We start from the raw sequence: 25,262 nt of genomic DNA, 5'->3' as shown, positions 1-25,262 counted from the left end.
CAGTCCACTTAACGCCCACTTTTTAGTATGCCAGTAAAACATTCATGAGACATGCAATATACATGTAAATGCCAAATCTTTTACCACCCGCGTCTCTTACCACGGTGCTCCATGCCCTTCTCACGGCGCTTGTCTCTCTTCCGCTCATTCTTCTTGATCTTCTCGCGTCCGTAACGCTCGGGATCAGCAACAGCATCAATACGACGCTTGACCCGTCGTCCTTCACGACGTTCCTTGATAGCCTCCTGGACCTTAGACATCTGGTCAATGTACTCGGTGGTGCCGAGCTTCTTCTGCAGAAGATCCAAGACCTCGTGGCAGTTGGAGACGAGAGACTTGTATGTGTTCTGGAAGGTCTCATCTGACGAGCGTGGTGCCGGAATGGACGAGTCAGTCAGATGTTGCAAGGGGATGAGGATGACGCGGATGGAGGGCTTAATGTGCTCAGCGTCGATGTGGCGGATGAGCGCGGCGAGGAGGGTGATAGAGGCTGTCTTCGGGGTGAGAGCGTTTGCTCGGTTAGACAGCATTTCACGGCGCAGTAGAGACGAAATTTGCTTGAAGATGTAATGGATGGCAGATCTCGGGGATTCAACAACAGTCTCTTCCTTTGTCTCTCCCTCGGCGTCACTACCAGCGGCATCGTCTTCATCCTCGTCCTCGGATTCCACATCATCGCCTCCCAACTTTGGAAGCTCCAGCCTGTTGTGAGCACAGCAACGGCCTAGGAAGACGAGGTTGCGTACGCTCTGCATGGCCAGATCCTCAGTGATGCCTGGGGTGCGCAGACTGCGCAGACCAGCACGAAGAAGCTGGAGCATGGCAGGCTTGTCAAGAGCGAGACCAGAGCTTCCAACCAGAGGAATCGAAGCGTAGCCTTCGGCAGCATTTGTCTTGGCCAAGTCAGCCATCCACATGCCGACAAGGTTTGCAGCGCAGGTCTTCACCCAGGCGTGGGGGAAGAACAAAGATTCCTGGGTGGCCGCCCAGATGGTGGCACATTCCGGGCTCAGAGCCAGCGAGGAAGCTGTCTTGCAAAGCTTCGTGAAAAGCTGCAGGGCGAAATAGAGAGCCTCCCAGTTGCCGTTCTCATGATCCTCGAGGACAGGCTGCATCAATTCTGGAAGAATGCCAATGACGAAACGAGCCTGCTTATCTTTCTCGGTCTCCTCGGCCTCGAAGTAGATCCGCATCGCCTGCAATCCAATGCTACACAGAGCCATGTTGTCGGTCTGCTCCAACCACGAATGGAGGGGAGTGAGGATTGTCTTCATCTGCTCCCGATCCGCGCGGTTGTAGAACTCTCCCAGTAGGGTACCTGCCAGCTCTCGGCATTCCGGCGACTCATCGTTCGCCATAGCGAGAACAATCGGCAGGAAGAAAGTGCTGATGATATCTTGGGCCAGTTCCTGGCCAGTCTTGGAGAGGAGCATGTGCATAGCCTCCATGACTGACTGTCGTCCAGACTGGTGCTTGTATTCCAGGTTCTTTGCGAAGAAACTGAGCTGTTTGGTCCATCGGTTCTTCGCCTGTGGGTACTCGATCAGGAAATGAACGTAGGTGCCTCGGGCAAGGTCTCGGGCAGAACGAGTCTGGTTCGTCACCATCATGGTCGCGATGTTGTCCATAAGTTCGTACATCTCTGGGACAACGAGCTTCCGGGACATGACTGCTCGAATGAAATTAAATGTCACTCCTTGGCGGTCTGGCTCTTCAATATCGGATGTCAGGCGCTGAAGCAGGTAAGCAAGGTGTCCATCGCGAAGCTTGGTATCTTTGCGTTCACGGAGCATTGAGGATATCAACTTCAGAGAGGCCTGTGCCGCCTCAGAGTTGGTGCTAGGAGACTCCTTGATCAGTTTGACGGCTTCCGTGAAATAGACATTTGCGTTCTCATCGAGTTCAGGTAGAGGGAGCTTGATAATGGTAGATAGCAAGCGGAGAGCCGAGATCTTAACTTCCTCCTGGGCCTGGACAAGCGCATCACCGATGATAGGGATGAACCCCGACAAATTGGCAGCCGTCAACAAGGAATTGAACTTGTTGAGAATCGCACGAAGGACATCAAGCGCGAATCGAGTCAACTTGTAGATGTGAGAAGATGTCGTACCCCGATTCTCGCCTCGCTTGGCTCCTTGCAACCTGACCAAGAACCGTTCCTCGGAACGAGACTTGGGTGCAGGCGCAGCCTCAGGTGGGGCACTGTCCCGGTAAGACTCCTTGATTACTTCGTAGCAGAAGACCAACAAATCGCGGCTCTCAGCACCGGGGTTTCTCAGAAGGCCAATGCCGATTCTTCGCATAAGCTCATCAAGCTTCTTGACAATGGTCGAGTTGAGCTTTTCACGTAGGAGTGCCTGTAGAGGTCGAACCAAGTTTGAGAGCTGGCTGATCGTGGAGTTCTTTGCAAGAAGTTCCATGGAGTCATAGCTTTTGCTACTCTTCACCTCCTGCATCTTGCTAGTGTATCCTTCGGCATCCTTTTCTTGACCGACAGTGCCGAAGGTATCATCCATGACGACCGCAACCAGGTCTGTCAGGCAGTAATCCAAATCACCCTGCTCGAACGCATCTGTGGTGTGCACGAGCATAGAGTGAACAGTAAATGAGAGCACGTGAAGCTGGTAGCCTCGCGCGAGAACATTGCGGAGTTCCTTCAGGATGTAACCGAAGTAGACTGGGCCTAGAAGGAGAGCAATCTCATTGAGCGTTTTGCGTGCTGTGTCACGGGAATCCTGTGCTTTACTCTTGAGGGTGGTGCAAACATCGAGCAGAACGGGCGGTAGACGAATAGCCATGTCCTCCTCCGGGAGGATCTTGAGGAGTTTGACAGTAGTGACCGCAGCAGGCAAACGCAGACTCATTTCTGTCTCTTGCTTGTGGTGAATGAACTTGGTCAAGAAGGGAATGAAGTTCGTAGTCAGTTCGGATGCGACCTTGGTAAGAGATGGAACCGTCTTAGCAAGCGTGCACATAGGGTGTTCGGCAATATCCATCTTGTTAGCACTGTCATCTGTCTCCTCTTGCGGTTCCTTCTTTCGGCTCATTGCGCTGGACAGAGCATCAGACATACGGCCTAGCAGCCTGAGAATGTTCTTCTCTTTTTCGGGCTTGCTTGCCATGTAGCTGCGGTATCTCCGGAAATTGGCACGGAATTGGTTCCAGTCCAACCATTCTGACAGAGCTCCGATAGTCGCAACACCTTCAGCAATCAGGTTATGGGCATTCTCATCAGCAGCATCTTCGAACACGAAGTGCTCAATCAGAGGAATAAAGATAGTGCCCAGGTTTGAGGCCTGGATGCTACCATTGGCTGCATCTGTGGCAAGTCGTCGCAATGCACGCTGCCGGCGGTGCTGCTGGATGTGAAGGATATTGGTGAAGAAAGAGGCTTCTTCATCATCGCCGACCAGAAGGACATGCATATCCTGCACTGACGGTCTGGTAGGGTTCAGCTTAACAAAGTAGCCAATGACGGCGACAACTTCGGAGCGAATAAGCTCGGACTTCTGCCGAATACCATATTGCAAGGAAGGGAAGAGAACATCATTAATAAGAGATTCAAACGCCGCGTCTGGTTCATTGGCCGTCCTGTCGATGAACCGTCTCAAACTGAAAGAAGCGCTGGATCGGATTGCGAGCTCGTCTTCATCCCTGACATAGAAGAGCATGTTGTAAAGGAGAGGTCTCCATTGCTTCGCACTGTAACTGTGGTATTGTTCCTCGTTGACTTTCCGGAAAGCTTGCAGGCGTCGTTCATAATCGGGTTCGAGCCTCCTCGTCGAGCGAGAGTTAAGGTCTGCACACAATTCGGCAACCTCCTTGAGCTCCTCATCGTGGGTTGCAAGAGCAGCGAAGACCCTGGAGAGCACTTCTCTGTTCGCATCATCCTTGAAATAGTCGAACATGGAGCATACTGCCTCAAAAACTTGCTGGCCAAGCTCGGCATCTTCTTTTGTGTTCCACAAGGGTAAGAAGTGCTCGAGAATCTTCAACAAGCCAGATTTGGTTCTGGGGCTTACACGATCTGGGGGTTGACGAAGAAGATAGGTAGTGATGCTGATGAGGCTGGACGTTTCTTGAGAGGATTCAACACAAGGGGCGATGAGAGAAAGCGCGTTTACACCGGAGTAGAGAACAGGCTTGGAGGGGCCTCTCTTGAGAACGCGGCCGATGTGTTGCAGAGCGTGTTCCAGGTAGGGAGAGAGAACCTCCGACTTGATTTGCTCCGCTGGGAAGTCAGGCATCTCTTCATTTTCTTGCAGCTTTTTTCCGGTAGAGATCTCAACCAATGGCACAAGAATCTCATCCAAGACGAAGTTTTTGACCTCGTCGCGTGTTGACTCCACCCCTAGACAATCGATCACCTTGGTCAGAACCTTGTCGTTGTGTTGTACCAAGTAGAATGTCGACCGCGGGAAAGAAGCCCAAGTATGGAACATCCGCAGTAGTCCCGAAACTCCCTGAGCTGTCTCGATGGGGAACTGGTCCAGTCTGCTGTTGATCATCTCGTCGAAGATAATACGGATATAGGGGGTCCAATCACGGTTTGAGGCAATCGAGAAGACCAAATTGAGACAGCGAATACATTCTTGACGGATGTTTTGGAGCACAGCCAAATAGCGCTCATTCGGACGATCGCTGCCTTCGCTGTATAGGGCTCGGCATGCTCGCACCAAACAGTAAATGACCACATTCATGGTTTGGGGTGCGTATGATACCATGCGGGTTTGGAGGGTCTCATAGACGGTATCGATCATCTTAAGCAGACCCAGCTGTCTTCTCGGGCTTGTCAATTCCTGCTCAAAGATACTCGGGTCTTCAATGACGTTTGCATCTGCGAGTGGACCAAAGGCGAGATGCATGAAAAGTCCGAAGTCACGCTCAGAGAGGTGTGAGATGGTTCGTAGAATGGTCTTTCTCCTGCCAACTTGGCCGGCTTGGCCAGAACCACCGGCCTTAGAGATCATTCGACCGTACAGTAGCCGGAGAAGCACAGGAAGGAGAACCTCTCGGTGAGACTCTTCAATCAGACTGTTGTCATTGCCAACGTGCACAAATGCCGCGAGCTCATCTTTGAACCTAGATTCATCTAGAATGTTGAGCAAGTTCTCCTGGTACGGAAGGACATTCTTATCTTTCCAAGTGAACAGAGCCTTGAGCGCAGATTTCTGAAGCTCAGAGTTTCCGTGACACAGCAGTCCCAGGATGGCCTTGTGAACCTCTTCAGTCCTGTACAAGACTCTAGGATTGAGGAACTGCGCGAACAAAGCAAGCATAGACAGTCGATCTTTGAATCCCCAACGAACCTGCTCTTCGCCAGTCTCAGCATCGATCTTCGCCTCGCCAGCTGGAGGGGCGTCATCCTGGTCATCGCGCAATGCCCATGTCAGGAATAGTGGCACGATTTGACGGGAGCGCTTTTCAGCGACTCCCGGGGCCGCGTTCAGGACACGCAGAGCATGGGTTCGTGGACAGGTGGGAAGAACAGCTGCAACGGTGTGGTCCTCGTTGAATTGCTGAGATAGGACGGAGTAGGGATCCTCTGTGCTCTTCATGTTCGCAGCGAGGACCTTTTCGACCTTGGCAACGTTGTAACACTGGAAGTGACTGGCGACATAAGAGCTTTCATTGTCTTCATCTGGGCCATCGGGAGCTTCAGAATCACGCTCATGCAACCACTGGATAGACAAGTCGGATACGATCTTCTCACCCTCGGGATGCTCGCTAATAGATTTCAGTGCCGCAGCAGAGTCATCCCACAAGGGAGCCAACTTCTTTGAGAACAATCCAAAGCAGAAGTAGGGAATCAAGGTGGCCATCCATTTGCGAGACATTATTTGGGGGTAGAGAATGGCGAGTTTTCGGATATGCATGGAGATGGTTCTGACGCTGTCCATGGACAACGGGCTCTCTTCAACTTCGATGGCCAACTCCACGGGAGAAGGGTCATTTTTGGCAACGCGAACAATCAATTGGCGCAATATTTGAAGGGATACCAATCGTAGCCTGTGGGACGGACTAGCCAGGTTGACAATTAGGTCTCGAGCAAAGTCCTCCAGTGTAGAGTGCTCTAGGTCTGCAGACTCCGGCAAGGAAGAGATAAAAGAGAGAGCACCCTCTAGGAAGACAGGCAGGCGGGAGAACTTAGTAGCAGTCGCAATGATCTGTTCCCACAAACTCGAATCAAGCTCTCCGACTTGTTTCGCGAGTTCGACATACGTTTTGAACCCCTGGCCGAGGAAGAATACCAGGCCGTTGGTCTGGCCTTCCTTCCCTTCAGTTGCGCCATCTTGGAGGGCCAACAGAAGGTTAGTGTGCAGCCTGGAAACCATCTTCGAAATCGTAGCAGAGTTTGAAAACAGAGAAATTGCCGATGGAAGCTTCACCAGTGCGTTCAAGAAGGCCTCGTCCTTCGTGGGATACTCCAGCGAGTCATTAACGCGGGATTTGAATGCATCCGGGCAGTAAATATAGCCAGGCTTTGAGCTGTCTGGTGTGATGCAGCCAGTTTGATTCAGGCGAAGCAGGGTGAAACAAGTCTCCCACTCACGGTCTTGCCATGATAAATTGATGAACTTTTGGAGAGGCGAAACAAGCAAGCTTTGGAATCGCTCAGAGCCCCACTCCGAGAATGTTGTACAGAAGAATAAGAAAAATTTTGAGAGCGGACCTGTGGACACCAGGTCCATGATAGAGCGCAGGTACGGGAGCAACTCGTCCATGGGGGAATTTTGCAGGGCATATGTAACGCTTGTAAGGAGGGTTGATATCGTTGCTGACGATACATCGGATGCTGTCACCTGGTGAAGCAGGGATGCCTGGATCTGGTGGACAATCTTCCAATTCTGAATTCTGACACCCTTGCGGGTTGTCACAAGCAAGAACATTAAACGGCAGCACTCCGAAATATTGGAGTTCGGGGTCGACTTTGAGCGCTCCTCGATGTAAGTCTTGACAGTCTCCAGGATAGGGCCGAAGGTATCAGGGGTCGTGTGGTGAATAAGGCTGACAGTCACACCACAGACAACCTCCGCTGGCTCATTATTAGCTTGACTCGGTGGGATCTTAGACAGGATACAATCAAGAATGTCCATTCCGTTGGAGTGAAGTCCGTTGTTGACTCCCCTGATAGCATCGGAGAACATGTTCATCAATCCGTCCCTATAGTTCTCAGTGTCCTTGCCCTCGTCCGCAGTTTTCGATATATCATCGAAAAGATATGAAACGGCGATCTCGAGAGGCGCTTTGTTCTTGTAGTAGACGAGACCGGCCTTGCGAATGAGGAATGACATTGACTCGGCGGCGAACCTCGCCACGAATGGCTTCTGTCGCTCTTTGCCGAGGTATGGAGTCATGATACCGAGCAGTTGTCGCAGATCCGGTACCAACAGACGAGAAAGGAATTTGAAAATCCATGCTAGGCAAGTGAAACTCCACTCGACTACCTCAATATCCGCATGTGTCGCCGCAATGGAGGAAACGAGAGTGACCGCTGTCGCAAAGTGTTTTTCGAACTTGACACCCAAGTCCCGAGCAAATTGCGCAAGCAAGCTCAATAGCGGTTCCAAGGAGTGTTGGTCTCTCTTCTCAATGAACTCCACCAGTAGAGCCATAATCTTCTCTTCATGGTAGACAACCTGGGCAAAGCTTTCGGAAAGAGGGTTGACACGCCGTACGAATTGTGAAAAGTTGTCTGAAAGGTTCATCTCAAACCAATGGTCGAGGGCCGATCGGAAATATGAGGTTGTTTCGTCTTCATCTTCGCCGAAACTGGCGCGGCGCACGCGGTGGATCGGGTCGATTTTGAGCTTCGAGATGCGCGATGAGAAGCCCTCGAACCGATGGGATTTTGTGGTTTCGGTGCCCTTTTTCACCCGGCCAACAGGCCTAGGTTTTGAGCCTGTTCCCACCATCTTGACGGGTCTGAGCAGCACTGTGGGTGGGAAAGGCACTGATCAACTTTTTTGCATCTTATCCGTATCGAATACAAAAAAGTTCATCGGCGCGGGGATTCTTTGTTCCGCCGCGGAATTACCACAGGTCACGTGCTGTGAAGGATGGCCCAAGCTCCCTACGCAGGATGTTCGATCTCGCGAGTTGCTGTGTCTAGTTCATTTAGTTGAGTTGGTGGTGCATGATTTTCCATTTTGGTTGCTTTGGACTTGAATCTACGTAGATATACTTTCCCTGCCACCTCTTTCGTCTTTATTCATCTCACGAGATTCTTCTGAAACCAAACCTCAACCTAACATCGGCCGTCGAAATGGCGTCCAAGGTGTAAGTATATCTGGATTCACGTGTTTACTAGTGGCTAACACAATATACAGTGTTGTAATTGGCAGTGTGAATGGTCAGCTAAGTGCTGTCTTCACCAAACTTGCCAAACTGCAGCCGAAGCAAAATTTCTCTTTTGCGATTATCGTTGGAGACCTCTTCGGTGACTGCTCGACTGAGGCCGAGCTGAATGAGATCACCGGCTTACTACAAGGTAACACGGTTGTTCCATTGCCCACCTACTTTACTGTAGGCAATAGACCACTTCCCACTCGGGTTATTGAAAAGATCCAAGCCGATGATGAAGTGTGTCCCAATTTGTTCTTCCTTGGCAAGCGCGGAACTCTCAAGACCACGGAGGGTGTTCGGATTGTCGCTCTCGGTGGAACCTTTGAAGAGAAAGCAGAACGCGCGCCCGAGAGCAATGCTGTCGGCAAATTCCAGTCGACATACAGCGAAGCTGATGCTCGTGCACTCTTCGGCCTTCACCGTACCGACATCCTAATTACTAACCAGTGGCCAAAGGACGTCAAACTGGGATCTAGTCAGACATTTACTGGGGATGAGAGTGGCGTGCCATCTGAATTGCAGTGCATTGCCGATGTCTGCGGCACCTTGAAGCCTCGATATCACTTTTCTCGCTCGGACACCGGTTTCTTTGAGCGGGAGCCTTTCTTTTACATGCCCACGGAGGAGGGAGATGGATACCAAACTACCCGCTTTATATCGTTGCCGTCATACGGCTCAAGGAAAGATGCACTATACGCTTTCAACCTAGACCCATCGGTGGCACCTCCAATCAGTATCCCCATCGGCTGCACCATCTGTCCTTGGTCAGCCGTACAGAGCAAGCGCAAAGATCTCCCCAGTCAACGCGAATCATACCAGCGCTTTTCCCAGACCGACGGAGAAAGAGACCCGGAGCATAGGCGCCGGCACAAAAAGTCCCGTGCTCCTCCACCAGGCCCAGAGCAGTGCTTCTTCTGCCTCTCAAACCCAAACATCGCCACACAACTCATCACCTCCATTGGAAACGACAGCTACATCACTACGGCCAAGGGACCTCTTCCAAAACCCGACTTCTTCCCATCCCTAGGCTTCCCAGGCCATATGCTCATCATCCCATTCGAACACAGTCCAACAATTGACCTAATCTTCGACCCCAAAACCCGAGCCTCAACGTACACCGAGATGCAAAAATACCGTGAATCCCTGCACCAAATGCTAAACGAGAAATCAGGCGGCAAACTCGGCGCCGTAACCTGGGAAATCAGCCGCTCAGGCGGTATCCACACGCACTGGCAATTTCTCCCAATGCCGGTAGAAAAGATCCGCGGCCGCCTAGTGGAAGCAGCCTTCCAAGCAGAAGCAGCGAACCTCAAATACGAGAAATTCAAGACAATCCCAGGCCCCGACGAAATCGACAATCACGGCATGAACGATTTCTTCCGCGCTTTCATCTGGACACCTTCGCGCAGCGAAGAAGACCCCGGCGAGGGCGAAGGCGAGGGCGATATGTGGTCTAAGCCTGGCCACAAGGGCGTGTACAAGACACCATCGGGCGAAGAGAAGATCACAATGTTGCCCATTCAGCCGCAGAACCGATTCGATCTTCAGTTTGGTCGCCGAGTTATGGGCAAACTTCTTTTGTTAGATGAGCGTCTTGATTGGAGGGATTGTACTCAGACGGAGGATGAGGAGACGAAGGATGCTGAGGCATTCAAGGAGGCGTTTAAGAAGCATGATTTTACCATGGATATGGAGGAGTAAGGCAAGCAAGCAACCTGGTTTGTTAACAATTACGAATGCGGATGTTATAACACTGCTAGGGGGCTTGTGGACAGGTCCTTTCGTAATATACGATGATATATAACGTTAACAAATGAGCGAAGCTTGAAGCTAAGTTGCACAACCGCTTACACGAGAGTGTCAGGCGTATACCTTATTGGTTCTACGACTTTTGGTTGTTTGAAACACTGAGTGAAAGCACAAGGACTATACAGGACTAAGCCGTAGTTCATCAACATCGTTCACTATCTATTCCAGCCCAGCGTCCAATGCTAGAGAATAGTGAGAAACCAGTCCGACAATAGATACACAAGACAGGCCAGCTGAGCATGCAATGTACAATGGAAGAGGTAGTCATGGTAACGTCGGTAAGAGAAACTGGAAATATCACACAAGCTGACAAGGGATCATCCAGACAGCAAGACATCGAAGTTTGAAGAGAAAGAAGAAAGAAAAGAAAACGAAACTTTCATTTCCAAGCGTGTTTCCAGCTTGGAGTGTATGTATGTACGAGGAAAAAGGCATGCAGCCTGAGAATGGTATCAAATAGGAAAGAGAGAGAAACAAACATTGCAAAAGAGGAGAACAGAAGAGAGCCATGCCAGCTTCAGAAGTTATGCGCAGCATTAGGCTTAGGCCCACTCTGCAACAAACTAGGAGGTCTCGTAGTATCCGGCTCAGGAGCCGCCGGTTGTGAAGATATGGCATGGGGGTTATAAGTGGTATACTCGGAAGGCGAAGGAGCAGGGAAAGGAGGCGGCGGGGAAGCCGGCGACGTAGGAGAGAAAGCCCTATACGCAGACGCAGGCTGGGAGGTATAAGTAGGAGGATACTGACTCGAGCCGAACGAGGGCTGGCGGGTAAAGCCAGGAGTGGGGGCGGCGCCTGCGCCGTGGTCCATTTCCGAGGATGGAGTGAAGGACATTGGGACGGGGCTGTAGGTGGTGTGGGGTTTGTAGGCAGCCACTGGGGAGGGGGATGTGACGGCGTGGTATTGGCTACCGTAGGTAGAGTGGTCGTCGTAGGATTGGTCGTAGGGGTTGTGGACTGGGGCACCTACGGGCGAGGTCAGGCCTGGGGAGCGGCGGTTGTAGGGGTCTTGTGCGGCTGCGTATGCTGCTCCTGGGCCTGGGGATCGTCTTGCGTAGGGATCGACTGCGGCGGCAGCGGCAGGGGATGTTACGCCTGGGGAACGTCGTCCGTAAGGGTCTTGCGTGGCGGCCAATGCTGCGGCCGGGCCTGGTGAGCGGCGGCCATATGGATCTTGAGTGGCAGAGAGTGCTGCTGGACCGGGGGATCTTCTGGCGTAGGGATCCATAGGTCCACCGGGGGATGTCACACCTGGAGAACGACGCCCATATGGATCCTGAGTAGCAGCCAATGCGGCCGCTGGGCCGGGGGAGCGTCGCGCATAGGGATCGGTAGGTCCAAAGCCTCTGTACCCTCCACCGGCCATGGCTGGGTTAGGAGAGTAATCAGAGTACGCAACACCGGGAGTCCCAGCGCCCTTCCTGTCCGGAGGATTCAAGGGCTCCATTTCAACGTCATCATGGTGATTCGGGTCTTCGACATGCTTGTTGACGGCACCAGCCCAAGTAGGCATCTCGGGCAAAGCATCATCATTAGCCGTAGCGACCGTGGCGGCAGGAGACTTGGGCGTATCAAAGCGCGCAGTCTGTTGCGCACCGCGGTACGAGGGCGGAGCAGGAGATGCTTGATAGATTGGGTTCGCGTCAGGCGGCGGAGGCTGGTGGAATGGAGGGTCATCGAAGTGCTTTGGTTGCTTCGGCTGCTTGTTTCTACGCCGGCCGGATGGGCAGCAACAGCTACAGCAGCACTTGCAGCATTGGTAGCCACAGCATATGCAATTGACCACACATGCTAATACGGCGAGTAGGATCACGGATCCGACAATGATACCGGCGATAACGGGCCACCTACGCCGATTGATTAGTATAGTGTCAGTTGATGCGCCTGCGCGCATGGAATTGAGGACATTGGCTCCTCGCGATAAACTCACTTGCAATAGGACTTGGCCATACATTTGTCCCAGCTAGAGAATGTTGAGGGCACCGATTCGAGCTCACTGGCAGTGCCTCGGGCCCATAGCGGGACATTTGCGGGACTCATCTTGGCGATAAGATGTTGTAAAGCGCTAGGCTAAAAGCGAGGAATCATTCGATTGTCGAGAGCGATTGTGTAATTATATTCCACAATCCTCCTTCGAATCCCCTCAAAGTGCCTGTTGCAATGCACAGTCCAACAGTTCGAGTCAATGGTGTCGCGGAGATACAGTTGGTGCTCCGCAGGTAAGGAGAGGGCGGGGCGCGCGAAGCCGAGTTTGGCGAAAGGTGCGAAACACAAATGTTGATGATGATGAGCAAAGAAAGGATTGTAAATAGCTGGTTGACCAAGCCCTGGAGATTACCGTTGGAACAGGCAGCAAGGTACGAAAATAGAAGCGGATAATGAATGACTGGGATAACCCAAAGAATGTCAGGGCGCAGGGTCTCAAAACGAACGGGCAGTGCTTGTCTCAGACAGACACCTTAGTTTATGAGAGACACCTTCAAAAAAGAGATGAAGATGGAGAAAAGAAGGAAAAAGCTGAAACGTCAAGGGGAGCCGAGTAAAGGGTTGACAGAGAACCCCATAGTCTCCTCGCCTCCGCCTATCACATTCCCGCGGGAGAGTTGAAACGCCAATCGTCATTAATTGATACATCCACCGTTTGTCGATCTTTTTTTGCAGATATTGAGTTATTACTGTGTCTACTAGAAGAAGAGTGGAATGTATTTTTTCATTCTTTTCACAAAAGGAAATCAAACATTTGTAGCTGGAGTCTCCTCTGATTACCCTTTCCAGACGCATTAAATCTCACAAGGGAAACCTCCAGAGAGAATCTCCCGTAATAAACAGGCGGATCCTCATATGTACAGCTGCAGAGCCACTAATGCATATTACACCAATTTCCTCCTCTTGACCCGAATGACACATTTCAAGGGGGCGATATTAGTAGAGGAAGATGCGTTGAAATACAAATGCTTCATGCAAGGACTTCGTAAAGCGTTTTGTCGGTTAAAGTACCGGAGTCGGACGAGATGCAAGTTGGCGCAGCGAGGAACGGGGGTTGTTCCATGATAACGTCGAAGGCTGTACAGAGAAGGGCCAAATGGTGGATTAAAGGACGATATGGTGTCAAGAGAATGTGCGTTGAGAGAAGGGAATGCCAAAAGCTGACAAATGTTTCGATGTGAATCATCGTGGGGGTATTATTTTCGCTGAAAAGCCCCGTAGTTTGGCGTTGATAGGCCGACGCCTTCATTCGCAAGTTCGAAGTCGCGAGGTCGTAATGTAACATAGGAAAAGTGACACTGGGGTTCGAACGGTTCATGGGGTATCGATTGCCCGAAGTCGGATCGTAGGCAATGGTCATAGAGAGAAGTGACGACAACTTGGTCGTCCACGAAAAGGAAATGATGAGGATAGACCGGTGGTAGTAGATGATCATCCAAGGAGAGGACGATACCAATAGCTGGTATCAAAGAGTTGTGGAAAGGGGGTGGCAAGGCGGAGGATCCAGCGCCATTACCGAAAGAGGTGAGAGAAAGGTTGAGAAGAATCGAAAGAAAAAAAGGCTGGAAAGAAAAAGCCACCGTAAAAGCATCAAACACCACGCTCCAATGACAAGACGGAAAAGACGAAATGCAGAGCGCCATCAAAAGACTGGCGTTTTGTTTAGTATGAAAGCATCCGACGGCCAGGTGTCCGTTGGGGCACAGGGCTTGCGGAGAATGGGGAGCCAAGGAAGCGATCTCGCTGGTTGTCAAAGCGACAACGTCCCGTAGGGCTATCCTCCATTTGGGGGGACTGTTCACCAAAGGCGAAAGTCTGGGCACGGTTCAGCTTGGAGCGCTGCTTGACCTTACCAAGGCCACGCTCACAAGCGAACTCATGCTCTTTATCACTCATTTCCACATAGTTCTGCGGGAAGCAGAACGAGCGGTGCTCGGCGAAGAATGAGCTGTAACCACCATCCAGAATGTACATATCAGGGTACGTTAAGTTGGGGTACGTGTCGACATTAATGGCACGATCCTGGTGACGAAGATACTTGGCCATAATAGGGGCTCGGTGGGCAGAGTACTCGCAGTGCAAGACCAGTGCGGTGCGAGATTTCGGAGCACCGAAGAGCTCACCGGCGAGCTTATCCTTGTCGTTGTAGTTCAGGGCACCATTGATATGGCCACCATCATATTCATATTCGAAGCGGCAGTCGATAACCAGGATATTATCGAAGTGTTCATTGAACTTTCCATCCATGAGCTCCAGGAGAGTGCTCTTTTCGATACGAGGCAATGAGTCCGCACGATCCTCGGGGATGAAGTGAGGCAGCTTCATGCTGGGCGGACTCGAGATGTCGCTGACTGACTGCAGGGGTGTATTTGTTGCTACCTTGGCCTCTTTATCGGCAATCACATCAGCTGGATGCTCAAACATACTCAATGACCTCCGACACTGCTTGCGGGGGCGCATCAAGGGGTGAGACTGCTTGCGAATAGAATTGGGAGCTGGTGAGCCGCTGCTACGGGCATGGTTGAATGGTGGACGCAGGCGAGGGGGTGCCAGGCTCGTCGACGAGTTGTTCCGCGAGAGAGGGCGCTCATGGGGAGGGGAGTCTCCGAACATATCCTCCAACGACGTCGATGTACTGAGCGAGGTCTTGGCTCCAGTGCCAAACCGGAAGGGAGGAGCCTTGCTCTCAGGTGCTGGCCGGGTCATTCCAAGTTGAAAAGACTGAGCCTTGCTTTTGGCAAGACTAGGACGGAGGAAAGCGGGACGCTTCCGCTCTGGTTGGCATAGCGGAGACTCAATTGGAGACGCCTGGAGAGGACTAGGAGCCGCAGACATAACAGGTGAATCCATAGGAGTGCAGTCCGGGGTAGGAGAGTGTACTTCCAGCTCTGCGGTAACAATGAAAGCTGGTTTATGGGGGAGAGGGGACATTTCCATAACGTCCATAGCCGGGGCGGGTGACGAGTCGAGGGGAGGAGTGGTCATAACATCATCTATATAGTATCAGCAACTGTTGTTCCCTGGTAGCATGAATGTTCCTTACCCTGTCGGTTGGCCTGGCTGAGCATGTTGGCCGTGAACAAAGACCGGCGTGGTGTGGCTAATTGGGGACTAAATATAGAGTCAGCATGCCTTTGTCCCTTTAACCTGAAACGAAGATGGAAATGAAAAACCAACCTCTGATCAATATGAAAGTTTTGCGACAGGTCAGCTGCCAAACTCGCCGTGGGGGAAGATCCCCGGACTGGTTTCATGTTGAAGTAGTCCGAACTTGACCTCTTCATGGACAGGTCCTTGAAGTTGAACGGGTTCCCACCAAACCCAGACATAGAACCCAGAGGATACGCAGTTGGAGCCTCTGAACGGAAGCAATGACCAAACATGACTGAGGGCGGCTGCATCGCCGCCAGAGGAGAGGAGTGTTCCATGATGCAAACTGTAACCGGTCCAGATCCGACGGTGTACAGTTAAGTGATGCAATGGCAATGACCCCAATGTCTACCCAGCACTAGGTCCTACAACGAGGTCCCGGGAAAATGTAGTGTTCGTGAATGCACGTCTCCACGTTTGCAATTTCTCGTTATGGGTCCCCACGATCGCCGTGACAACCGGTCTCAAAAAAAAATCCTGAGGTCCCAGACCCTCTAACCACCGAGAGCCTTGTATCGTGTGTGTGGAAGAAGCTATAGGGCCATGGCAAGCGAGCGAACAGGCAAATAGAGGCGGAGGAGGGGTCGGAGCTCGTGCAGGAGGGGACGTCGGAGATGTCGGAGATCTATTTGAGGTCGCGAACAGTGAGATATGAAGCAAGTTAAAACCCCGGATGTCCACCAAAACGAGGAATGTGTCGACCAGAAATATGGAGGAGAAAGAGAAGAAAAGGTGGCACAAAGCGATTTGAAGAAAGAACTGAAGCTGAAGGGATGGGCTTGTTGCAATGGGCAACGCAGGTGGGGAGGAAGAGTATAGGTTTGGTAATACTGCGGCTCCGTACGGTAAGAATTCAGAAATGAGTATTCAGTATTTAGTAGTATTTAGTGTAGCTTAATTGCTCTAAGCAGGGGAATGTATAGGGCCTGGTACTGTAAATACATGGGTCTGCATATTCGACCATTTAGGTAATTCCTTAGAAATACTGTAATTATAATTAATTCTTTATTCTACAAGGCCAGGTACGATCTACTGCGGTATGCAATGGCCCTAGACAGTAAGTGATAGACATCTGCTCTAGGGGCCAAATATTGCCGGTCTGGTTGCCCGGGCTCCCCTTGCCGCAGCAACCCAGCGCCTATCACAGTTGACTACTTGCAGCACTTTTCCCATTCTTACGTCTGTTCTCTGTACATCGACAGGGATTAGGCTTGGCACCCATGTGTCTTGTCTCGGGCTATACTGCTAGCTGTCTCTGACCCCTGGCCTATAGTATGGGGAAAGCTCAAGGAGCCTGCAGGATGTCTTCAATTCAATACATACAGTACCGAGAAGAGATTTCCCGTGGTTCCGGAGCTGTCGAAAATTGTCTCTTCCGTGTATCTTCCATGGGTCTTCTCCACTGCGTATGAAAGAAAAGTTTTCGTTTCGGTTTCAAACATCCCGTGTGCGCAACCGCAGCTGAAAAACGGAGATCGGGTCTAAGAAGCGCTAAAGTAAGATCCCCACTTAGTGTTCGGAAAAAATAGAGGCTTGATGCAAGTGATGTACGCAAGGGTTGAAATTCATAACGTCGGCTATTCGACGTCACCCATGAGATACCCCAGAGTGCGACGCTATATAGTACCTAGGAAGGAGTATGGAGTATGGAGTATGAAGTCCGTCTTGTATGGAGGGTATACGCTGATCACTCAAGACGAGCCACAGAATCACATTCATCTCGGAAAACTACCGTTATACCGAGGTGTTGATTGGCCTAGTAATCTATCTCGTCATCTCCAATTGAGAATCTTGAATTGCTTCAATATCGGCACGTAGTATCGAGTAAGGAATGGAAGATTATCTCCCATTCTTCTTCCCGGATAATCCCAGTCTTCCCATACCCGTGCCCTTACATGCCCACACCCGCATTTTTGCTGATCAAGGGTCCGCGAGGAGGACCAATGTCGCGCATCCCTTCCAACCCCCTTGTAGGAGGTTTAAGGTATTAATTGCTTATCCAGGGTAGTTTATTGAAACCTTCACCTGTCTGATGACTTGGGGTGGTCTCTTCTTCTTCTTTCCTCTCTGTACCCACGGCAATGGCAACAATTTTCGCGAACGCACTAGTTCAAAGTCTGATATCATAACGTGAAAGTGTTACGACGTCATTGGTCAATAACAGCAATGATACACATGCCCAATGGTTTGGATCTCACCCGACGATCTCGTTCTTACAACACGGTAAGATCCCTGACTATCGCGCGACTCACGAACAAGTTTGGATCTCTCGATCGGCTCTAATTCGGGGTATCAAACGCGATGTTCGTCAGAAAGCGCGCAAAAAATGAGCTCAGTTTGCCACCCCGGCGGCTCTCATCTCTCACTAGTCACTGGAGTCGGCTATGCTTGTCCAGTCACAATGGCCGACGGACCACTACGTCTCCGACTACTGCACCCCACGTCTTTGTATCCCCGGCCTCTTTGAAACACTGGGAGCTCAAGATCCACGTTTCCGAACAGTCCGAGGTGTATGGACTGCACAATGGCTACATCTGCATCTGAAGGCCTTTGTTTACTATAGCGGTGTGCACCTCCACGTCGACGCGACTGTATATTGCGGGGCTACGTCATGCCCACATATATGATGTTAACTGTGTGTGCACCGTGCACTTCACAAACCTGATGTTGATACTCCATGACGTTTGTCAATCTGCCCGGGGTCGCGTCTAATGTCTTGTTATTGAGACGGAGGGTTGCCCCGGGACAGACTGGCGACCCTCATCTATTTCAGGCTGCGGATATACAGTGGGCTCAGTCTGACATGCTATCGGTCGCTCCGATCTGCGCCACACGCATTGGGGTGGGGGCCAGTACAGCTGATGTGATCCGTCAGCTCGTCACAGCGCCATGTGCAATCGGGCCAGTCGTGTGTCGTCTCGAGCCGGTCGCATTTCCCTGCGGGGTTTATCACATCTCCGACCCGTGTCCCTGCAAGATACCCTGCTCCGGTTCTAGGCCTTCCCCTCTTTGTCTCAGGTTTGCTCCAATGGTGATGTCAGTCACCTTGATTGTTGACGGGCGCGTGTTTGAGCTTTGTGGGTAAACAAAGCACACGAAGCTAATGCGATATCCCGTGACCATGACATCAAGACTCGCTCAAGATTCTGGCCATGCCTGGTCATCTTACCTCTAGCAGCGGTATTGGTATTGTGAGTACTCGAAATACCCATACCCTGTCTTTCGTCCAATTTCTCAATTTCTCCCGGGGCCGATCTGCGACACTATTGAATCCCCAGGCCTGCCACTATGCGACAGACCACGCCATGGCTTCGTGCCTGTCAGCCTCTTAACTAGCACGCCCAAATCGTGGTGCTATCAATTCTTAGCGACGCCCTAACCCCCCATCCGGAAGCTGATGACCCCCCATCGCACAGCTCCAATCTCCCTCTCCACTGGACACACCACATTTAGCTGCTGAACTAGTACACTATGCATTCCACGCCTTATTGCATAGCTGAGGAATAAACAATATGATAGAACAAGCTCCTATTCGACTTTCCGGCGTCATCTCAGTTCACTCAAGGCCGATTCCCATAATTGCCGTCAGTAAACGCAAGTTCAAGTCCACCGTAGATGCTGTATCACCCTCCGAATAGCCGCCATGGTGCTCCCCACCTGTGATTAGGTTATAGCAGCGTACACTAACATGTAAATCAGGCAACTGAAGCCCAACCCCTGAATCATACAGAAACTCGACCTGTATAGACCAAGTCCAACGGTTGCCCGGCCATCAACTCCACCCACCGGCGGAACTCCATATATTATTCCTCCGACCCCGTCAGCATACATAAACCGCCTGCGCATTCGCACGAAATCCATTCCCACATGCTACATGTAAAGAACTATACATATAACCCGCACGACTAGAACTAAAAAGCCATGCAGATCCACAGCAGATCCCCCATCCATCCAAATCCACACCCACATCCACACCCGCATCTACACACATCAATTCTGACACAGTGTAATTTTCTTTCCTTTTGCCATCTCAGCCCAATGGCATCTACACCCACCATAGCGCCCCCAAGCCTCAGAGTTGATAGCCTGATGCATAAGTTAGCCTTTGCTATCCATCATCGACTCTCGGAACGATGCATCCACCGGCGCGTGGGGCGCGGACAACCGCACCACACTTAGCCCTGGATACTCTGACATATAATTCCGGCCTTGTCCCGGTTGCACTTGACAACAGGACGCACTTTTTTTGCTAGTTTGCGCTCTGGACGGCCGGCTTTGGGTTGCTGTCGGGATGGTGTTGTCTCGTTTTCTGGATCCGTCTTACCCCTGAATCAGTCTGGACATTCTATGGGGTCTGGTGGATTCTTACGGGGGTGTTTTTTTTTTTTTGAGTTGGGGCTTTTACAGCTTCGAATACTGGCGTTTTTGGTGAGACTATTGTAATTGTATGCATTTTGGTGTTTGATTCTTCTTTTGTGAGCTTTTGGATTTTCGTCCTTGATGCATGTTTGAGGGGTTCTATTATAAGTTTTGGTTGCTATAGATATGGATTTCTATTGTTTTTGTTTAACTTCTTTTGGTTGAGTCTTGCGAGAATAGGGATGTAGCTATCCTTTGGTTTGACTTGGTGTTGCAGTTGTAGGGTTTGGTGGTGCTCGATATATCTTTGTGAAATGAAGTCGTAGACACTGGATGTATATACTTCAACCAAATATCTGCCACTGTGCACCATCACACTTAGATATCCCAAAGAGAAAATATATGAGCCAACTATGTCTATATACTCCAGAAGAAGAGAATAAACTACTCTATACTTCTACTTCCAATACTACACTCTCCAAAAATCCTTATCGGCTTATCGGCCAACGCTAGTCCCAAATAGGTTACAGCCCGAATTTTTCTTGCTCCAACGGCCGCAAGGAGCAACATCAAACGTGCCCGCATACCCAAATTCAAGGCCTGCGAGAGGGCATTCCGACGATTAGTCGCACATTCATACCCCTCTCAAATATCCAGCCGCCACAATGGCTCCCAAGCGCCGTCGCGAAGGTTACAATGTTGACGTGAAGCTGGTGGAACTCTACGAAGACCTCGCCAGCGAAAAGGACGAGATCAGACTCAAGGCTGCCCAAGGCCTCGTCTCAGAATTTACCCCGGATAAGAACCCCCCGATGAGCAGATCCAGAAGGTCCTGCGGAGACTCTTCCGCGGTCTCTGCAGCAGCCGCAAAGCTGCGCGTATCGGTTTCTCAATTGCCTTGACAGAGATCCTGACCCAGGTCTTCTCTACACCGAGAGAGACATCGCGATTCGGGTTCTCGGATGCTCTGCGTCTCTGGGAGAACCAGTCCAACTCAACCGGCAGCGAGTCGGGTCAGGTTAGTGGCTACTTATGCTCTTGGTAGAATGTCGCATACTAATTGTAACCTCTTTTCGCTTGATATAGGAACAACGCGACCACCATTTCGGACGTCTTTTCGGTGCCGAAGCGATCATCAAATCCGGCGTCCTATTCCAGCCCACCGTGCCTTTCGAGCAATGGACCCAAGTTCTTGACCTTATCTTCGAGCTCGCCCAGAAGAAGCCATGGATCCGGGAAGAGTGCGGATGGATTATTTACCAGTGTGTTTATGATTTGGCCTCGCGCAAGATGGATACCAAGTATGTCGAGGCTGCGCTGGAACGCTTGTGCTCGTACGAGATCGCCCGGTCGCCTGAAGGTATTGCTATCTGGTTGGCGGCTAAGGATCTGTTCCCCAAGGCTAGCTTCCCGAGCAAGATCTGGAAACACGATGACCCGCTGGATACGAAGGAGCGCAGCAGTCTGTCTAAGATCATGAAGGAGTCGGGTGCTGCGAACAGCGAGGGCGAGAACAAGACCAATGCTGCGAAGTCGTCTGGCGTCTGGAACTCCAAGCTTCACTTTGCTTGGGATGCTGTTCTTTCTCGGACCAGTCTTGAGGCGAAGGAAGAAAAGTCGAAGAAGGCTCGTTTGAGCTTCGCGGACTTCTGGACTGAAGTTGTGGACAGTGAGTACACGTTGCAGCGCTGGGATAAATTACGAGGAATATAAACTGACAAGCTATTCACAGATGGACTCTTTGCTTCCGCGTCCTCAGAGGAGCGCAAGTACTGGGGTTTCCTGCTTTTCGTCCGGGTCATCAACGATGGTGGTCCTCAGCAGGCCTCTCACGCCTTTACCAAGAACCTTCTGCGCTGTCTGACCAACCAACTTGCCGTGGAGGACCGATACTTGCACCGTATGGCCGTCAAGGCCGCCAAGGCAATTCAGGCCCGGGTGTCCAAGGAGCCTGAATTCGCGGCCGTCGCAATCCGCGGCTTGATGGGAACCAGCGGCACACTAAACTTCGACCAAGCGACCAAGACGAAGACCGTTGAGAAGATTGTGGCCGAAGCCAACCATGAGGCATTGGGAGAGATCGTCCCATTCTTCGAAAAACTCATCCAGAAGCCCGGAACAACCGACGAGAAGACTGCTGCTTCCAACCGCCAGTTCGTCGCCGGTCTCCTTCTCTCCATTGTGCGCTCCAAGGCATCTGCTACCGAAGATGATGCGGATGACCTCCAGGCAAGCCTTGAGCAACTTTTGTCTATTTTCGTGCGCTTCGCGTACTTCATGGATGCTGGCAAGGGGTCCAGCGCCCCCGAGCCTCCCCTCTCCCAGGCCACACAGGAGTTGCTGCGGAACCGCATTAACTCTTGCTTGAACAGCCTTATCTCCAACCAGAAGTTCGCCGCTACTATCCCATACGTGGTTGTGAAGCAGATCCGCGATGCTGCCAAGTCTGGCGAGCATGGAAAATTCATCATTGATATCGACGATAAGCTGCAGGATTCCGTAAAGGCTGCCTTCAAGTCTCTGAAGAAGCTGTCTGGCAAGGTAAGAAACAATTCCGAGGCTTGTCTTTTTCCTTACCTCTGCTTTTACTGACCAACTAATAGGAGAAGAAGGAAAAGGGCATGGCTGCTTTCAAGCTGCTGTACTCCATGACAATCATGCAGGTCTACAACGGCGATGCCGACGCAGTGTCCATGCTTGACGAGCTAGAGTTCTGCTCCACCAAGTTCCTAGGTGACAAGGAAAACAAGAAGCAAGACACTGGCGATGCGTCGGATGCGCTTGTTGAGATCCTGCTCAGTTTCGCATCTAAGCAATCACAGCTGTTCCGCCGTATGAGTGAGCAGGTGTTTAGCGCATTTGCTAACCAGATCACCGAGAACGGATTGGAATCTTTGATTTCGGTATGTGAAACCAGCCCCAAATATACGAAAATATACATAGACTAAATGGACATAGATCCTGGAAGCCAAAGAGAGTCTGGCTGGACAGCAAGAAATGTTCGAAGAGCAAGATGAATCCGGCGAGGAGGAAGGCGAAGAAGGCTCCGACGCAGAGATGATGGACGTTGACGACCTTGACAGCGACGTTGAAGTCGTCGAAGCAGAGGAAGGCTCGGACTCCGACTCCGATGAGGAAGAAGAAGAAGAAGCAAACGAAGACGACGCCCTAGAAGTCGCCGCCTTCGAAGCCAAGCTCGCCGCAGCCCTAGGGACACACCGCGCCGACGAAGACCTCAACGCAGCGGAATCCGACTCAGACGCCGACATGAACGACGACGAGATGGACGAACTAGACGACAAACTAGTGCAAGTATTCCGCGCCCGCCGCCAAGAAACCTCCCACCGCAAAGACAAGAAAGACGCCCGCGAAAACATGGTCAACTTCAAGAACCGCGTGCTGGACCTCCTCGAAATCTTCGTCAAGAAGAGTCACACCCGCCTCCTAACCCTCGACCTCCTCCTCCCCCTCCTCCGACTCTCCCGCCGATCAACCGTCAAGCAAATCGCCACAAAGGCAAACAACGTACTGCGCGAGTACACAAAGGTGTGCAAGGGCAATTCCCTACCGAAAATCGAAGACAAAGCACAGACCGAGGCGCTGTGGGAACTTCTCCGCTCTGTGCATAAGGAGGCTGGACACAGTGGGCCTATGGGCCATGCTACGGCCTGTAGCCAGGCTAGTTTGCTTGTTGTTAAGATTCTTGTTGCGCATGATAAGGATGCTATTATGGGCGTTGTGGATGTCTATGCTCAGACGCGCAAGGATCAGCTTGTTAGCACTAAGTGTCATGTGCAGCCGTCTTTCTTCTCTGAGTGGAATAACTGGTGTGTTTCGGCTAGTAAGCAGTTTAAGTGAGGTGTAGGTTTGAGCTAGAAGGGGTAAGGAAGGGGGTTTTGTATAGATGAGGATGATCTGTTTGGTGTTGATGTTGATATCATTTTCTATGTAAAAGCAGGTTGAATTACTTTTTATGTGTACCTTCTTTTCTCTTTTCTTTCTTTACTTAACTTAAAATAAGTAGACTAACTGACTGGTTATCCCTGTGAACCCAGCTGGACTCTTCGTGTTCCCTTGCATTCCCGGCATTCCTATGCCTACCTTGACGTCACTTGCACATACCTCTCTCTCTCTATGTATATTTTAAGTTTCTTTGCTGTTCAATTATACATTAATAACGTAGAAAAAGGAAAAGCGAAAAAGAATTGACTGTGCCAATAAACTTGGTGTGAGTTGGTTGCAGTAGACTAGTGATATATATTTTCGGGAAAAGATTGAAAGACCAAAAACAATGATAAATAGATAGCAATAAAGGCTATAATTTTACCTACTACTTTTATCTTTGCGTTAATGTCCTTAAAATGGATGTAGCCAGATCTACAATAAGGTAGACGCTTGTCGACAATCACATGACCGACTAGCCCTAAATATACCACCGCGTATAGGAACGAGGGGATCGCTCTTTTCACACGCTAAAGAACTGAGAAACGGTCGATAGTACTTGATGAGATCAATGGTATCCAGTCGATGCAAAGAATCCTGCGGGACAGAGGCATTTCCTGGGCCTGAAATGATAGCCAAGATCTATTAAATAAGGACAAGAACCGAGTGATATTTTGTTGCATGTAGTAGACTCACTAAATCGAAGAGACAAGAAATTTTTGTTCAACTTAATGAGTGCCTAATTAGGTTAGGGGACGCCACTAGGGTCGCGCCGGCATCAACAGTTGAAGCGCGACCTGCTACCGCTAAACTGTCCCCAACCCAACCGGATCCATTTGGTTCCTGTATCATTTGGCGTTGAAATTCTCACAGCTTCGCTTCCAGTTCGCCCCTCCGAGGCCGATATAGCTGGATCTAAGAGCCACTACGCTTCCGCAAAAATGCCCACAAGAGAAACGCAGGCATGACTTGTATTGGGATGCAGTTCTTGCTGTAAAGTGGGAGGTCGACGACGGCTATTGTTACAATTCTTCTTTTGATTGTCCAGTCGCTAATTATCAAGGTCACTAGGACCACTGCGGCTTGCTGCGGTGACTTGGCTGTGGTAGAGCACAGAAATACGAAGTTGCAAGAGCAAGGATTGTTCAATATGCGAGCCCTCATTTACAGCGTAATAGTGTTCCAGTCCGCACCAAGTAAGGCTCCTTTTAGCAACCAACATGAGGGCTATGTCCTGTCCACGGATGAAGGTAGTGATAATGTATATCTTCTTTATAGCCGAATGACTAGGTCAAAGGCAATGTCATGGCTTTTTCGCGAAGAAATTTCCAAAATATGGCATGTCAAATGTGTTTTACTATAGAACTGTCAGATTTCCAAATTTTATATTCCATTTCAATCTCAGTTCCTCCTGGTATGATTCTCCGAAAACCCGACCGAATAAGAAGAGGAACCCCTCTTTAATAGTTATCTACGCAGCATGCCGAGCTAGAAACTATCCGACATTTCCAATATCACGCAAAAGATAGTCGGATTACGCCTTAGCACGCAACAGAATCATTCCACGTAGACTTCGGTTATTGCCCGAGACCTGAAATAATTGAACAACATCTGACATCGTACATATATCTCAGTATCTCGAAATGTATCTAAAGCAAATGGCGTAAGTA

At 50.7% G+C, this 25,262-nt stretch overlaps 5 protein-coding genes across 5 annotated transcripts; 2 read left to right on the top strand and 3 right to left on the bottom strand.

The window, feature by feature from the left end:
• Positions 1–80: 80 nt before the first annotated feature.
• On the bottom strand, positions 81–7,916 carry N7446_013575 (uncharacterized protein; the record flags this gene model as incomplete). The annotated part of the gene is made up of 1 exon (XM_058522315.1): positions 81–7,916. One exon carries the CDS (start codon positions 7,914–7,916, stop codon positions 81–83), a length of 7,836 nt encoding a protein of 2,611 aa, XP_058365792.1.
• Positions 7,917–8,266: 350 nt separating this feature from the next.
• Positions 8,267–10,047, top strand: N7446_013574 (CwfJ domain protein; the record flags this gene model as incomplete). The annotated part of the gene is made up of 2 exons (XM_058522314.1): positions 8,267–8,280; positions 8,331–10,047. The coding sequence occupies 2 exons, from the start codon at positions 8,267–8,269 to the stop codon at positions 10,045–10,047; spliced, it is 1,731 nt and encodes a 576-aa protein (XP_058365791.1).
• Positions 10,048–10,640: 593 nt separating this feature from the next.
• Positions 10,641–12,684, bottom strand: N7446_013573 (uncharacterized protein). Its single transcript, XM_058522313.1, has 2 exons — positions 12,086–12,684; positions 10,641–12,002 (listed from the first exon to the last, which is right to left on the bottom strand). The coding sequence occupies exons 1-2, from the start codon at positions 12,193–12,195 to the stop codon at positions 10,673–10,675; spliced, it is 1,440 nt and encodes a 479-aa protein (XP_058365790.1). The 5' UTR covers positions 12,196–12,684; the 3' UTR covers positions 10,641–10,672.
• Positions 12,685–13,803: 1,119 nt separating this feature from the next.
• On the bottom strand, positions 13,804–15,569 carry nimT (putative tyrosine protein phosphatase MIH1; the record flags this gene model as incomplete). The annotated part of the gene is made up of 3 exons (XM_058522312.1): positions 13,804–15,134; positions 15,185–15,252; positions 15,319–15,569. The coding sequence occupies 3 exons, from the start codon at positions 15,567–15,569 to the stop codon at positions 13,804–13,806; spliced, it is 1,650 nt and encodes a 549-aa protein (XP_058365789.1).
• Positions 15,570–20,315: 4,746 nt separating this feature from the next.
• On the top strand, positions 20,316–23,508 carry N7446_013571 (DNA-directed DNA polymerase POL5; the record flags this gene model as incomplete). Its single annotated transcript, XM_058522311.1, has 6 exons — positions 20,316–20,429; positions 20,471–20,668; positions 20,737–21,319; positions 21,383–22,191; positions 22,254–22,553; positions 22,609–23,508. 6 exons carry the CDS (start codon positions 20,316–20,318, stop codon positions 23,506–23,508), a joined length of 2,904 nt encoding a protein of 967 aa, XP_058365788.1.
• Positions 23,509–25,262: the final 1,754 nt, after the last annotated feature.

The sequence above is a fragment of the Penicillium canescens genome (genome assembly GCF_028828765.1).
Source record: "Penicillium canescens strain IBT 15451 chromosome Unknown utg000011l_segment0_segment0, whole genome shotgun sequence".
Classification (NCBI taxonomy): domain Eukaryota; kingdom Fungi; phylum Ascomycota; class Eurotiomycetes; order Eurotiales; family Aspergillaceae; genus Penicillium; species Penicillium canescens.
Note: the sequence above shows the minus strand (reverse complement) of the source record. Positions and strands in the feature narration are given on the sequence as shown.